The sequence below is a fragment of the Gossypium hirsutum genome, chromosome A08 (genome assembly GCF_007990345.1).
Source record: "Gossypium hirsutum isolate 1008001.06 chromosome A08, Gossypium_hirsutum_v2.1, whole genome shotgun sequence".
NCBI classification, from domain to species: domain Eukaryota; kingdom Viridiplantae; phylum Streptophyta; class Magnoliopsida; order Malvales; family Malvaceae; genus Gossypium; species Gossypium hirsutum.
The window spans coordinates 954,646-968,664 of record NC_053431.1 but is presented as its reverse complement, the minus strand read 5'-3'; the positions used below and the strand labels follow the sequence as shown (position 1 = coordinate 968,664).

Sequence of the window (14,019 nt, the reverse complement as noted above, 5' to 3'; positions counted from 1 at the left end):
TCATTTGATTAAGAGAGGTTAGTTAAATTAAAGTTTATATTAAATTTAATCATTAATTCTCACTAAGTTTTATTTTTTTAATTATTTTCTAAAACTAAATAAATTTATTTATTAATAAATAAAAAATAGTTAAAGGTTTTCTCTTAAATTTGGCTGGATATTAAAAATTTAATATATCATTCCGTATTTAATTTTGATATATTTTTCTAATATGTTATCTATATTTTTCTTGATCCGATGTGAATATATTAAAATTTTCTTTTATTTTTAATTATTAGAGTAATGAAAATAGTTCTTATATGTAAAGACGATATATAAAGATGGAGTAAGATTTAACTTTTACAATCAAGTAAAGAAATGTGATTATGTGGGGTGTGTCTCGTATTCTCGGCTGAATAGATGGCGACGTTATGATGAGAAGTTTCCCAACATTGTGACAATTGACGACGTCGTACAACTCGAATGGAAACGTTACGATGTGGCAAAGTGTTCCCCACATAAATTGAGTTTCTTCTCCCAGTTAAACTTTGATTACTCCAATGATATTTTAATATAATTAGACCTCTAATCTTAGCTTATACAAAAGGGTCTTGTATATCTATTTTGAGAGCCAAATTAAGGAGGCAATTAAAAATGTAGTACTACAAGGCTTTTCTTTTGGAGGCGACAAGATATAGTCGCAGATGAGTTTTGATGAGAATTTTCGTGGTAACTATGGAGAAAATTTTGTACTCCTTTTGAGAGAACTCTATGAGAGTTAGGATTTTATTTTCAAGTTTGCTCTACGAGAGTTAGTGCCTTGTACTCAGGGTTTTGGATAATATTTGTTTAGTACATTTAGGTTTATCTTCTCCATATTGTACCCTCATTTGTTTACTCATTTAATAAAAAGTCAAAGTCTCATTTACCTATGGTTTTTATCTTCTTCGAAGGAGTTTTCCACTTAAAACTTGTGTTCGATCTTCTCTCCTTTTTCTATTTCATTGTTTATACGAGTCAATCCCCAACAAAAAATGATGCAGTCTAGATGTTTTTACAATGAAGGCATAAATTTATTCGTGTGAAAAGTTTGTAGTTTTATTCATGCAAAAATTACGAGTTTAGTAAAATAGATTGTTATCTTTACGGAATCATGATGTGAGATAAATGAGGTCGAATTAAAACTACATTGAACTCATTATATGTAATTACATATATAGATTAAATTCTAAACAAGTAAAGCTCTTATCTTTCACTACCATCATTCGGGATAAAATAAAATCGCACAGTAGATTAATTTTCATTTTCAAAATCATTAAACACATTCTAAATATATATATATATATAAATTTATTAGGTTGATTGGAACAATAGAGTTACAACATACAAAATGGATAAATAAATAAATAAAGGAAAGAAAATAACCTTAAAGGAAAATGCATTTACAAGACTGTTTTCCTTTAGATTTTTTACTACTCTTGGTGGTGGAGTTCACATGTGATGTTGCCTTCTCTCTCCTCCTGTTAAATAAAATAAAATAAAATAAAATGAATATTGGATTCAAATATTCAATTTGGTCCACTTTGATTTGTTCATAAAAAATCAATGGTTTAAATCCGTTCAATTTAAACTCAAAATTTAAAATAATTTGAAATTACTTTAACTTATGGTAACTTGAATTAGTTGTCATCTGTATTGCATTAATTTAAACTTGAATAAATTTAGACCTGAAAATAACTTAAAGAAAATAGTTTAATAAAATTTAAAACTCAAATCGACCCAATCCAAATTAATTTAGAATCAAAATAAATTGAAATTTTAAAAATATTTTATAAATATTTGAAGAGAAAATAAAATATTTTTTATTTTGATTTCTAAATATGAAATTATATGCTTTTATTGATAGGGACACTAGTGGGTATGGTAGGATTCCAACTTTAAAATATAGTCCTTCCATTTAGGGTGTGGAATATATTTGAAGAGTCCATTTTTAAATGAAAAATGTCCTATTTATATATTCAATTCTATATTCTTTGAAAAAAATTAAATATCTTCTATGGTCTTAAACTGTATTTTTCTTTCAAAAAAATATTTTTGAAATATTTTTAATACCATATTTAAGTTGCAAAATGATTAGATGAATTTTCTTTAATAAAATAATAAAGATAATTATATTGTACCAAAAATATTTATAATTATAAAGCCTTTTTTATCTTTTTTCTGAAATAAATCTAGAAATTTATTGTATATAATTTTATTATTTTAGTCAAAGTTTTATTTTGTTTTTAAATATGATATTTTACACTCACAGTAAAAGTGTATCATAATTTAATTATATTTAAGATTTTAATTGAGTTAATTTCTTATATATTGATATAGTTAAAAAAATGAGTAAAAAATTATAATTTTTATTATAAAGGTATGTATGTCATACAAAAATTTTATCTTTTTAAAAATTAATAGCTTAAACTATAATTTCAAAAAATTATTAGAATAGAAGAGTGGTTAACTTTAAATGCAGGTTTGATTCTTAGTGTTAATAAGACTTTTTGACACGATACTTAAAATTACTTATAATCTCACTCCAACTCATAATAAAGAAGATAATGCATCTCAGCGCACTCCAACCCATCTCCTATTATATTAGCGGCAATTTAAAATTTTTAAAATAAAAGAAAAATATAATGGTGCAATTTGATATAATATGATTTATTTTTCATTTTTGTCTTTTAATTTTATATATGCAAAAAAAAAATTGTGCAATCGGAGAAAAAAATGTTAAGGTGTATCATGCCATTACATGTTAAAAAAAAAAAGAATTACATATCAATTAATTTGGCGAATTAGAATTATAATTATTTTTTGAAATATACATTTTAACCTATTTGAATTGTGTTTATTGGGGAGGAAAAGAATTTGAAAGAGAAATATTTAGCAAAACTTTTTACATAGAAAAAATATTACTACTTTAAAAAACATTCATAATTTTATCTAATTAAGTACTTGAACTTACAATTAAGTACTTAAACTTAGTTTCTTTGTTCAAATTTATACTTGAATCAGGCTTTTTATTTATTTATACAAATTAGTATTTATTTAAATCAATTTGAACCATGAAGCCAAATTCATATACCGATTTGAACTGAAAAACCAACTCAAGTACCTAATCGAACAAAAAAAAGTTCAAATACTAAATTAAACCTTGAGACCAAGTTTAAATACCTAATTGAAAAAAAAAAGTTCAGGTACCGTAATGTATATTTACCCTTATTGTTTTTTAAAAAGGTTTAAAGCTATGATTTCTTCCCGTTGAAGTCGAAGGTTGGAATTTGGATTATTTGAAGTTCAAATCATTGAGGCTCAAATCATCATTTTGAGTTTCAAACCACGTAAACTAGAGCCTTAGGTAAACGAAAGGAAGCCGCAGAAGAGAAAATATGAAACTGAACAACTGCCGGAATATCGGATGGATAAATACGAGAAAGAAACACTTGCAAAAGATGATTGAGCCTTAACTCTATTGATATAATTGTTGTTGCAATAAGTAAAAAGACGAGGATTCGAGTGCCATTCGGAAAAGACAAATCAGACAAACCATTGAAAATAAAGTACTTTTAAATTTTTAAACTTAAACTCTACTGATATCATTATTGATATCATTGTTGGTGTTGCTACAATTAAAAAGACGTGAATTCGAGTCTCATTCGAAAAGGCAAATCAGACAAACCATTGAAAATAAAGCACTTTTAAAATTTTAAAATATAGTAAAATTAGTCACCCATATGCAAAAAAAAAAAAAAAAAAACATTGGTTGCAAATTGTTCTAAAGGTTTCAAAGGAGCCAAGAATAGAAAGCAAAAAAAACAAAAACCAAATATAAGAAAAATAAAAACCCAGACTACTAAAAAGGAAAAAACAGAGCAAACAAGCCGGTCGACGAAATAATGCAAACGATAAACGAACGACCCAAGAACCAATTACGAGATTGAAATCTTTGCAAACTTATCTACTCTGTTCTTTTTTTTTTTTTGGTTGGAGAGATCCTTACTTGGCCATCATGACTTTGACGAATTCGTCGTAGTTGATCTGGCCGTCACCATCAACATCGGCTTCACGGATCATCTCATCGACTTCCTCATCGGTAAGCTTCTCGCCAAGATTTGTCATAACGTGACGAAGCTCGGCAGCAGATATGAAACCGTTCTGATCCTTATCGAACACCCTGAAAGCTTCTTTAAGTTCCTCCTCAGAATCGGTATCTTTCATTTTCCTTGCCATAAGGTTGAGAAATTCAGGGAAATCGATGGTCCCATTTCCGTCAGCGTCAACTTCATTAATCATATCTTGGAGTTCTGCCTCAGTAGGGTTCTGTCCGAGTGACCGCATTACAGTACCCAGTTCCTTGGTAGTAATGCAACCTATATAGCGAGTATTGGAAACAAATGAAGGAAATAAGACTATGGTTTCAGCTATGAAACAATAAAAGCAGACACAAATGCATAGCCCAACAAGTACGGATGCGGATCGTAACATTTTTCCAATGTGCAAAAACGACACGGATATGGAGGCAGAAATGTAATTGATCAAATTTATAGAGCAAAACATCGAGAATTCAAAGTTTAACAACTGATGGATCAACTAACACATGTAACAAAGTATATTGATTTATAGAAATCAACTGATTCAATAGCCTTCAAATATTTAACTACCAAGTACCATGTTTGGGATTATAGATCAAAAGAAATTTGCTAGAGGTTCAATCCAACGAACTCAAGTACAGAATCCAAAGAAGCTTAGCTAATGAGATTAAACATTCACATAAAAGAACTGCAACCTTCAATCATGATTAAATCAAAAATCAAATCTCAAACATAAAACTATGGAGCAAATCAATAAACGAAATGGCGATCTAGGTAAGTCTCTTTAGCATCAAAGATAAGTCATAAATGCAATCAACATCACGACCGAGAAAGGTCAACGAGAACGAAAATGAAAGGGAAAAAAATACAGCGATAAGCCATCAAAAGCAAGAAAATACATAAAAGAAGATCAATCAAGATCATAAATTCATAATTCGCAATCCTAGATCCGTCACACCACTCAAATCACGAAAGAAAACGATCGCAAAATTCAAAAATTAAACAAAAAAAAGCATAAAAAACGAAAAATAACACTCAGATCCGCAAACCAGAGCTGAACAAACGAAGAACATTATTCCAGCATAATTTTTTAAAAAATCAAGAACAAAATAAAAGTGAGGAAAGGAGAGATGAAGGAAGGGACCATCGCCATCCTTGTCAAAGAGGCTAAAGGCCTCCTTGAACTCAGAGATCTGCTCATCGGTAAGCTGGTCCGCCATTTTCTTTTTTCTTCTTCTCCTTCTTCACTTACGCTTCTTTTTTGTTTTTTTTTTCTCAGGAAAATGAGGTGTTTAGGGAGAGAAAATATCGCGTAGAAAAATGATGAGAAAGAGTGTGATGCATTGAATATGGAAAATATAGAAAAGGGTAGTAAGTGTATATAAAGGCCCAAAGTTGGGCCCAATACAGTAAGGCATCTGATTCTCTCTCATTCGCTGGCAAATGTTTACTTACTTTTCCTTTTTTGGTAAAATTTAAGAAAGGTCCTTGTGGTATACATTTTGGTGGATTAGTCCCTATATTTTAATTTGACCAATTTTAATTGGATTATTATATTATTTGACACATGAGTTTAGCTTCAAAATTGAATTTAATACCCAGCCAAAGAAATGTGACCTAGTGAATATTTGACTCGATGTAATGTATATCTAATTTTCTATTCATTTATGCGATTTGGATGGTTTCAAGGGAGATCATCACCTCTCCTCTAATTTCGATAATCCGTACATTCCTTATCAATGTATGGGTAGCGATCTCTTGAACACATGTTTAGGTTTGGCCTTAATGATAAAATAAAATGAAGCACCTAACAACGTATTTTCATAGATTAATAACTACGAGATCTCTCCTTTTATTTTGGGGTATGGAGGGATTGTACCATTCGAGCTTCTTTTTTTTCATTCTTTTTTCGAAGGTTCGAAGAAAGATATAATCAATAGGATTTTCTTAATGCTCCCTTCTCAGAAAGAAGAATGTGTAATTCTTTTTCCTTTCAATGGGGATCAAGAGATTGGATCTAACCGTACTTATATACCAATGTTCATGTGTAATTCTTTTTCCTTTCCATGGGGATCAAGAGATTGGATCTAACCGTTCTTATATACCAATCTGAACATTTAAACCAAACTTAGTTTGTTAATTGGAACAAAAAAAAAACCTCAAGTATCAATTTGAGAAAATTCATGTGTCAATTTAAATATTGAAGTCAAACTCAAATACTTAGTATACCATATTAGCCTCTTTCTTTTATTTTTTTTTAATTTCTTTACTATTGAAAATATGTATTTTCACTCTAAACAATTTTTTTTTGTGAACTCCGTCAAATAAATAGTTGTGAGTTATTTTTTTAAATATAGTTTCGGATATCCTTATGTAATACTTAATTTTTATTATAGTTGATTTGTGCATATATATATATAAAGTTTCAGAGTTTAGTATATATATAATAGTTATAATTTTAGTTTAGGATATATTTTTTCTAAATATGGTTTCGATTCTCATTTTGGATATAGAGCAGTTTTAAAATTTATGATCAATATTTATCTCTTAATGGACAGACCTACAGAATGCAGAGAATTAATTATTGGGTTTGTTGGATGATTTGAACCCTAAGGAAATAGGCAAAGAATATAAAGAAGTAACACATGTGCACAATTTAGCATCTAAATATTCTCCAATTTGTGAAGTTTCTAGACAATTAGAGAAGAACAACGCTAACATAGAATATTTGATGAAAGGGAAATCTTAGCACTTTTTCAACTTAGAAATGCCAAATGTAAATAAAGATAAAGTTTTTTAATATAAATTATTTAGTTTATATAAATGGAATAATTGATACTTTTAGTTGTTTTTTATTGTATTGGATGAAAATATTATGTAATATATTCTTTTAAGAAATTATGATGAAATTGTATAAATGTGTTTTCGATAAATTTATTTTTGGGTTAATATATATAAAGGTATCAAAAATTTGGTAATTTATATCTATTTAGTATTTAAATTGTTTTTTTTAACCTAACCAGTAATTAAATTTGGAAATTATAAGTCAACTTAGTGTTTTTTAAGCACCTGACTAATAGTATTAAAATACGTTGATTAATGTTGATATGACACTGACGACCAATAGTAATGGTTGTATGTCATCATGCTATTGGTTATTAGTGCAACGCCAACTTATTCTAACGTTATTAGTCAAGCATTTAAAAGAAAGTATTAAGTTGACTTAGGGCCACTTTGAATGTACATTATTTTCGGTGCGGTATGTTTAGTTTTTTTTTTCTTTTGCTTTACGCTATAATATTTAATCTCATTGCCGCTACTTTTTTACACTAACCGTAGATAAATGCACCGCCTATCCAAAGGGGCCCTTACAGTCTCCAAATTTAGGTACCAGTTAAGTCTAAAAAAATATTTAAATACCAAACAAATATAAATTACCAAATCCAAATACCTATCTATATATTAACCATTGTTTCTTTACCCATTTTTTAACTATAATTAAATATTTTTCAATTAATTAATTCTCGTATCGTTATTCCGACTTTCGAACTCGACTGAATTTCACTCCACCTTAATCTCCTCATTGATGTCCTCTCTTATGTACACTGTATTAACAAAAGGAACCAAAGAAAGGAAAAACACGTTGCGAAGCATTTTTTATAAAGGAGTTCTATAACGGAAAAGGAATAATAGCTGACAAAAGATAGCATGAATTTAAGAATAATTTAATTAATTAATTCCCTTTATACCCAATAATTTTATGTCAAAATATGCGGTCAAATTTTTCATAAAGTTTTGAAATGTAAATTAAATATTCTTATTTTCTTATTAAATTTTAAATTCAATCATTCTGTTTAGTCAAATTTAATGTTGAACAACATATGCCACAATAATATATATTTAATAAAGTTAAAGATTTATTTTTTCGATTCACTCTTAATTTTATTGATATGGGTATTATTGCTAATATAAAAGGATATGGGTTCGAGTGCGCTGAAACGCACTATCCTCCTATTTATAGGTTGGGAATGAGCTATTGATAGTTTTAGATATTATGTCAAAATGAGCAGATATGATCAAAAATTATAATAAGATTTTTCAAATTAAAATTCAGTTTTAATTTCAATTTTGGGCTTTTAGATTTGGAAATCTTGGAATAGAATATTACTACAATTATTCGATTTATGCCTATTGATATAGTCTTTAATATTATTTAAGTCTAAATTCTGATCAAACAATAATTGATGAATTCATTAAATTAAATTCTGTTATTTCTAAAATACGATGCAACAAACATGTTATTATAAGTGTAGTGCTATATTAATTTGTTATTTTCTTATATTAATTGCAAAATAAATCAGTTAATGGATTAATGATTGTCATTTGTGTTAAGACTAAATTTTTAAATTTTAAAAGTATATCGTCTAACAATGATCCAATTGGAGAATATGGACTAAGGGCCAGTTCTTCATTGCTTTTGAAAAGTGCTGTGTAAAAGTGCTTTTGAGAAGTAGTTTTAAGAAGTGCTTTGGAAAAATTTAAGTGTTTGATATTGCTTTTGAAAAGTAAAATGTCCATTTTAGACATGATATTATAAAGTAACAAATATGTATTTAAATAATGTTCAAATTAGTTAATATTATGATATTTTAGTAAAAATATAAAAAAAATTATTATAACTTATTGTTAATATTTTAATATATAATATTAATTTTAAATATTTCTAAGTAATTAATATTAATTATTTATTAAATTTAATTAGAATATATAAACTATATTTAAATATTCAAATATAATAATTCAATATTTGTAATTAGATATTGACACAATTGTATTATTTTAAAAAATATTTTTTATTTTTAATTAATGCTTTTAACACATTTGTAAAACTCATATTAAATAACCAAGAAAGAGAACACAAAATAATAGCATCAAACACATTTTAAGTCAAAAAGTAAGGTTAAAAAGATAAAATAATAGCCAAAAGTGCTTTTTGGCTGAAAAAGCTAAAATTTACTGCTTTTTCATCTCTAAAAAAGCTCATCTCAAAAGTTAAAAAAGTTGCCCCAATAATATGTGTTCTTCATTGCTTTTAAGAGAAAAACACCTTTTTTAGAAAAAAGTTCATCCCAAAAGTAATGGAGAACACACCCTAAATCTATAACCGTACATATAGTATAAAACTAATAATTAAATTTAACTAATGAATTTAACCACTATTATTTAGACAAATACTAAAATTGACTAATTCAAAAAGTCTATAAACTAAAATTGATCAAATCAAAGTATATAAACTAAAATCTATTACTGTCGCAATTTATTACTTTTAATTCATTTAAGCATATCTTTCGAGAAGGTAACAAAAATACTTACGTGTTAGTCTAACTTGAAAGTAACTTTCAACATATCTATCCTTGATCTAATATATATTGTAATAATTTTTAAAGAGAAATGATGGTACGAAATAATGACATCATGTGATCTTATATTTATTTCTAATTATTTAATAATATTTAAATAAATTTTTTTATATAATCAATATATAATTTTAATAATTTTTTTTAATCTGAACTTCGAACTTGAACTTAAACCTTGAATTCTAAATTAAAAGATTAAATTCAAGATTTAGGTATAAAGTTGAATATTTGACTTTAAGGTTCAGATTTAAATTGGGGTTAATTAATTATACTCGTTCTTCATAGACCTAAAAACATTTTTAACATAAACAGCAATTACCACAACCGATAAAACAGCCAAAACAATTTTTCTCGAACGAGTCAGTCCCTTAGCCGCCGTTTCAATCCCCGTCCTAGGAGGAACTTGTTGTTCAACGGCATCTTTTCGTTTCTTTGAAGTATCAATATCATCATCACCCGCGTGTGGCTTTAGATCCGCCGTGGGAGGAGCTTGCTGAACGGCGTCGTCTTGTTTAAATGCGGCATCAGCATAACCTGCAGGTGGTGGAGCCGCCATCGACGGCGGAGCTTCTGGACCTGGATCTGGAGATGTTTTTGCTTGTTGACTTTGATCGGCTTGGATGGTGGATTTGGGGAATTTAACGCGGAGCATGCCGTCACTGAAATTAGCTCTGATTTTGGATAAATCACAGTTTGATGGTAATGAGAATTCTTTAGAAAATCGGCTGATTTTGTTGCCACCGAGTGAACGTTCTCCATATATTCTCAACAATCCTCCACTGGTTATGTGAACTTTAACTTGCTCCTTCTTAAACCCTGTTCAATGAGAAAAAAAATTTCCTCTTGATAAATTTAACTTTTTTGGATTGAATTTCTTTTAATAATATTTTTATAGTTTTTTATCATAACTATTATTTTTAAGACAATATTCAAAATTATCTATAGTCTTTTCTTAACCCATAAATATGAGGATGGCTCACTCGAATTTATGTCCTCTTGCGTTGACAACAATATTCATACCAATCGAGTTAAGGCTCAATCGGCTGAAATTAATTTTTTTAAATGTACATTTTGTTTGAAATGAAGCTTTTTAGGATTGCTTTTTTATTCAATGAAACTATCAATTCGTCATTCCATTTAGTCCAATCGGTTTAATTAAATAAATTATTAAAAATAATATTATTAAAAATTGATTTAATCGGTTCAATCATCGATTTAACAGATTTTTTAGCTTGGTTGAATCAATTCATACTAATTCTCGATTCAACCGATCTAAAATCTCTCTCTAGCCTATTGCCCCAACTAGTTTCCAGTCTAACCCTGGTTTAGATAACCATGACAAAATGATTCCATTTAAAATAACTATGAAGAAAAATCAAATTAATACAAAAGTAAACAGATGAAGAATTAGAATATAATCGAGCATAATTAAACTATAGTAACTACATATAATGGGACTGGAGAGTCATACATAATAATTATATATGGTGGGATTGGAACTTGAATATTTAAAGACTCAAAGTCTCGACCTACGCTAATGATGTTAATGCCTCATCGGTAAATCCATTTCTTTTAAAAGTATGGTTTTTGTGGAATGTTTCGGGATTAGGTTAAATTAAGCTATTAGTTCCTGTGTTAAGCATATATAATTTTTGTGAAATTCATTAAGTTATGTTGTTTTCAAAATCTAGCTTAAGGATTAACTACAATCATTTGTGTGAAGACTAAATTTTTAATTTTCTAAAAAGTATAGGTAATTGAATAATTCAATTGAAAAATATGGATTAAATCTACAACTACAACTATAAGCATAATGTAAGACTAGTAATTGAATCTAATCAAACAGGTTTTACTGCTATTATTTTGGTCAATACTAAAATTTTAAAAATTGGAAAGTACATAAAAAACATTTTAAATAATAAAAAGTAATTATTTTTGGAAAATATATGTAATAATAAGAGTAAAAATACTGTGGGGCCCTTATACTAGGTGTCAAATTATATTTTGTCCCTTCTACTAAAAAATAGTCAAATTAGTCCCTGTACATTAAATCAAACTACAAATAGGTCTTTCTTGTTAAAAATTTTATCCATTTCCATTGTTAAAAATTAGCACGACTAATAGAATAACCAAACAATGACCCGTGGTGTGCCATGTGTATCTCATGCTGTCGTACATGAATAATTTTTTAACAATAAAAATAGATGAAATTTTTAATAAAAATATCAATTTCAATAGCAGAAACAAGAGGCAAGTAAGAGCCCTGGTCACCCTTAGAATTGAAAATTCCCCCTATCAATTATCAAACTAAAAATTAATATAAGAAAAATTACATTTTAGCCCCTAACAAATAAAAAATAAATTCTATTTAATCCTTTAAAAATTATAAAATCATAAATTTATATTTCACATCTCAAATTTTATAATTCAATATTACCCTAAAAAAAATTTCTACATTTGCCCCTGATTAATTTATTATTTAATCTAACGTACAAGAAGAAATTAATTTATCCATTTTTCAATTAAGAGATAGTATACAATCCAACTCCTAATAAAAACCTCTTTACTATACTTTTATCATAATAATAACAATAAAACTAAATAAATCATGAAAAATTGGGAAAAGAAACAAGACCTGGTAGATATGCAATTAAGGTGTCGTCTGCAACCTCACGAACCCAATCAGTGGGCACCTGAAACTCTTCGAACACAACATTTGGCTTCGAGTCCATGATGTCTTATTATTATTCAATTTAATCCCCTTGGGTTTTAAATCTATTTTTTAAAATCAATATCTTATAAAAATCTATATTTTTGTTGGTTGTTATATATACACACAAAACAATCAGACAGGAGATTTCTTCATCTTTTGTTTTCTTTCAATAGAATTATTCTTTATTTTTTCTTGTTTCTTTAATTTTATCCTAATAATATGCTTTTTTATTGGGCAATTATTTCTTCAAAGGTTGGGAAATAAGATTCTATTGGTTTCGTTGGCATTTCCATCCCTTGATGTATGAGAAGCAACTTCTACTTGTGATTTTGGGGAAGGCAAAAAGTTGTTTTAGGGGAGTTAAAATAGATTAATTAAAAATTTAGGGGTTAAAAGTGTAATTTTATTATCATACTAATATGTAATTTTATAAAATTTTAAGGGGCTAAATGATAAATCTATCATTTTTTAGGGACACCAATGCCACTGCATGACCTCACTTGCCTTCACATAATGCTTGTGACTCGTGGATTTTGACCCAAATTTGAAATTTTGATTTGTTGAACTAGAACTTCAATTATAGTAACTCGATTTGATAATAAAATGTCAACAATGTAAACTCGAATTTAAATAGAATTGAAATCAAAATGAGTTAAATCCGAAATGGTTGAAAATTAAAATGGTAGCTTAAAAAGATCTAGATATAGAAGTGTCTAGGACCCAAAATGATTTGAACTTTTAATGACCCGAGCCTAATCCAAATGGTATGAACCCAAAATGATTTGGACTAAAAATTATCCAAACACAAAATTGACTTGAACTAAAAATCAACTTGAACGATAGCAACCCAAAATAATAATATTTCAAAAAATAAGTTCGAATTTCGCATTAATACAAAATATTAATATAATAAAAACACCAACTTCATATAATAACAAAATCAGATTTTTTCATACAAGATAATATATTTTTCAAACCTTACACCATGATTTCCTTCCCTTAATTATATAAACCCGTAATCTTATGCACCTCCATCATTTGGATTAATCTCCTTACAAAATTTAGGAATAGAGTCGACATCTATATATAAATTCCTCTTCCATGAACAGTAAGGAGGATTTGGATTTCTACTACAGATATGGTTATATGTAATCAATTGGAAAGTTCTCTTTGCATTTTTTTTACGATGACCTTCACAAATTCTTCTATTAAGATCTCATACCATCTTCTTCTTTTTCTTTTGTTAGAAGATACCATCAACCATAGACTATCCAACCTAATTTTATGTTCGATGTATATAAATGTTTCTCTAAGATAACAATATTTTTGAATTTCTCACCTGAAACCAATATAATATGACCAAATTAACTCTTGCATAATGATGTTCACAACAATTATGTGGGCAACAACATAATCGTTCATATAATTTCTTAATTTTTTACCAAAATGTTAACAACCTCCCATTGTTGTTTAGTTCTTATCTTTTTCATAGTTTGAATAATCGTGACCATTTTTCTCTGCACAAAACATGTATAAAGCATTGTATTAATATGTACCTTAACCTTAAACCATACAACCATTTCAAACCAATCATATTTCATAAATTCAAACCTTGCTATCTAAATTCTCATAATGTCATTTTATTTTATTCGTAAGCTATAAAACCATAATATAATTACGTTATAAAGTTTTATTAACTTTTTTCTTGGAACTTGCCTATTCTAACTTCGATCACAAGAAAAAAAAAACCCCTTAGTTTCACCAATTAATA

General features: G+C 27.7%; 2 protein-coding genes across 2 annotated transcripts; both read right to left on the bottom strand.

Annotated features, from left to right (window-relative positions):
• Positions 1-1,312: 1,312 nt before the first annotated feature.
• On the bottom strand, positions 1,313-5,473 carry LOC121204830 (calmodulin). The gene is made up of 3 exons (XM_041075501.1): positions 5,263-5,473; positions 4,028-4,397; positions 1,313-1,499 (listed from the first exon to the last, which is right to left on the bottom strand). Exons 1-3 carry the CDS (start codon positions 5,336-5,338, stop codon positions 1,406-1,408), a joined length of 540 nt encoding a protein of 179 aa, XP_040931435.1. The 5' UTR covers positions 5,339-5,473; the 3' UTR covers positions 1,313-1,405.
• Positions 5,474-9,580: 4,107 nt separating this feature from the next.
• On the bottom strand, positions 9,581-12,336 carry LOC107949053 (uncharacterized). Its single transcript, XM_016883763.2, has 2 exons — positions 12,171-12,336; positions 9,581-10,351 (listed from the first exon to the last, which is right to left on the bottom strand). Exons 1-2 carry the CDS (start codon positions 12,265-12,267, stop codon positions 9,798-9,800), a joined length of 651 nt encoding a protein of 216 aa, XP_016739252.1. The 5' UTR covers positions 12,268-12,336; the 3' UTR covers positions 9,581-9,797.
• Positions 12,337-14,019: the final 1,683 nt, after the last annotated feature.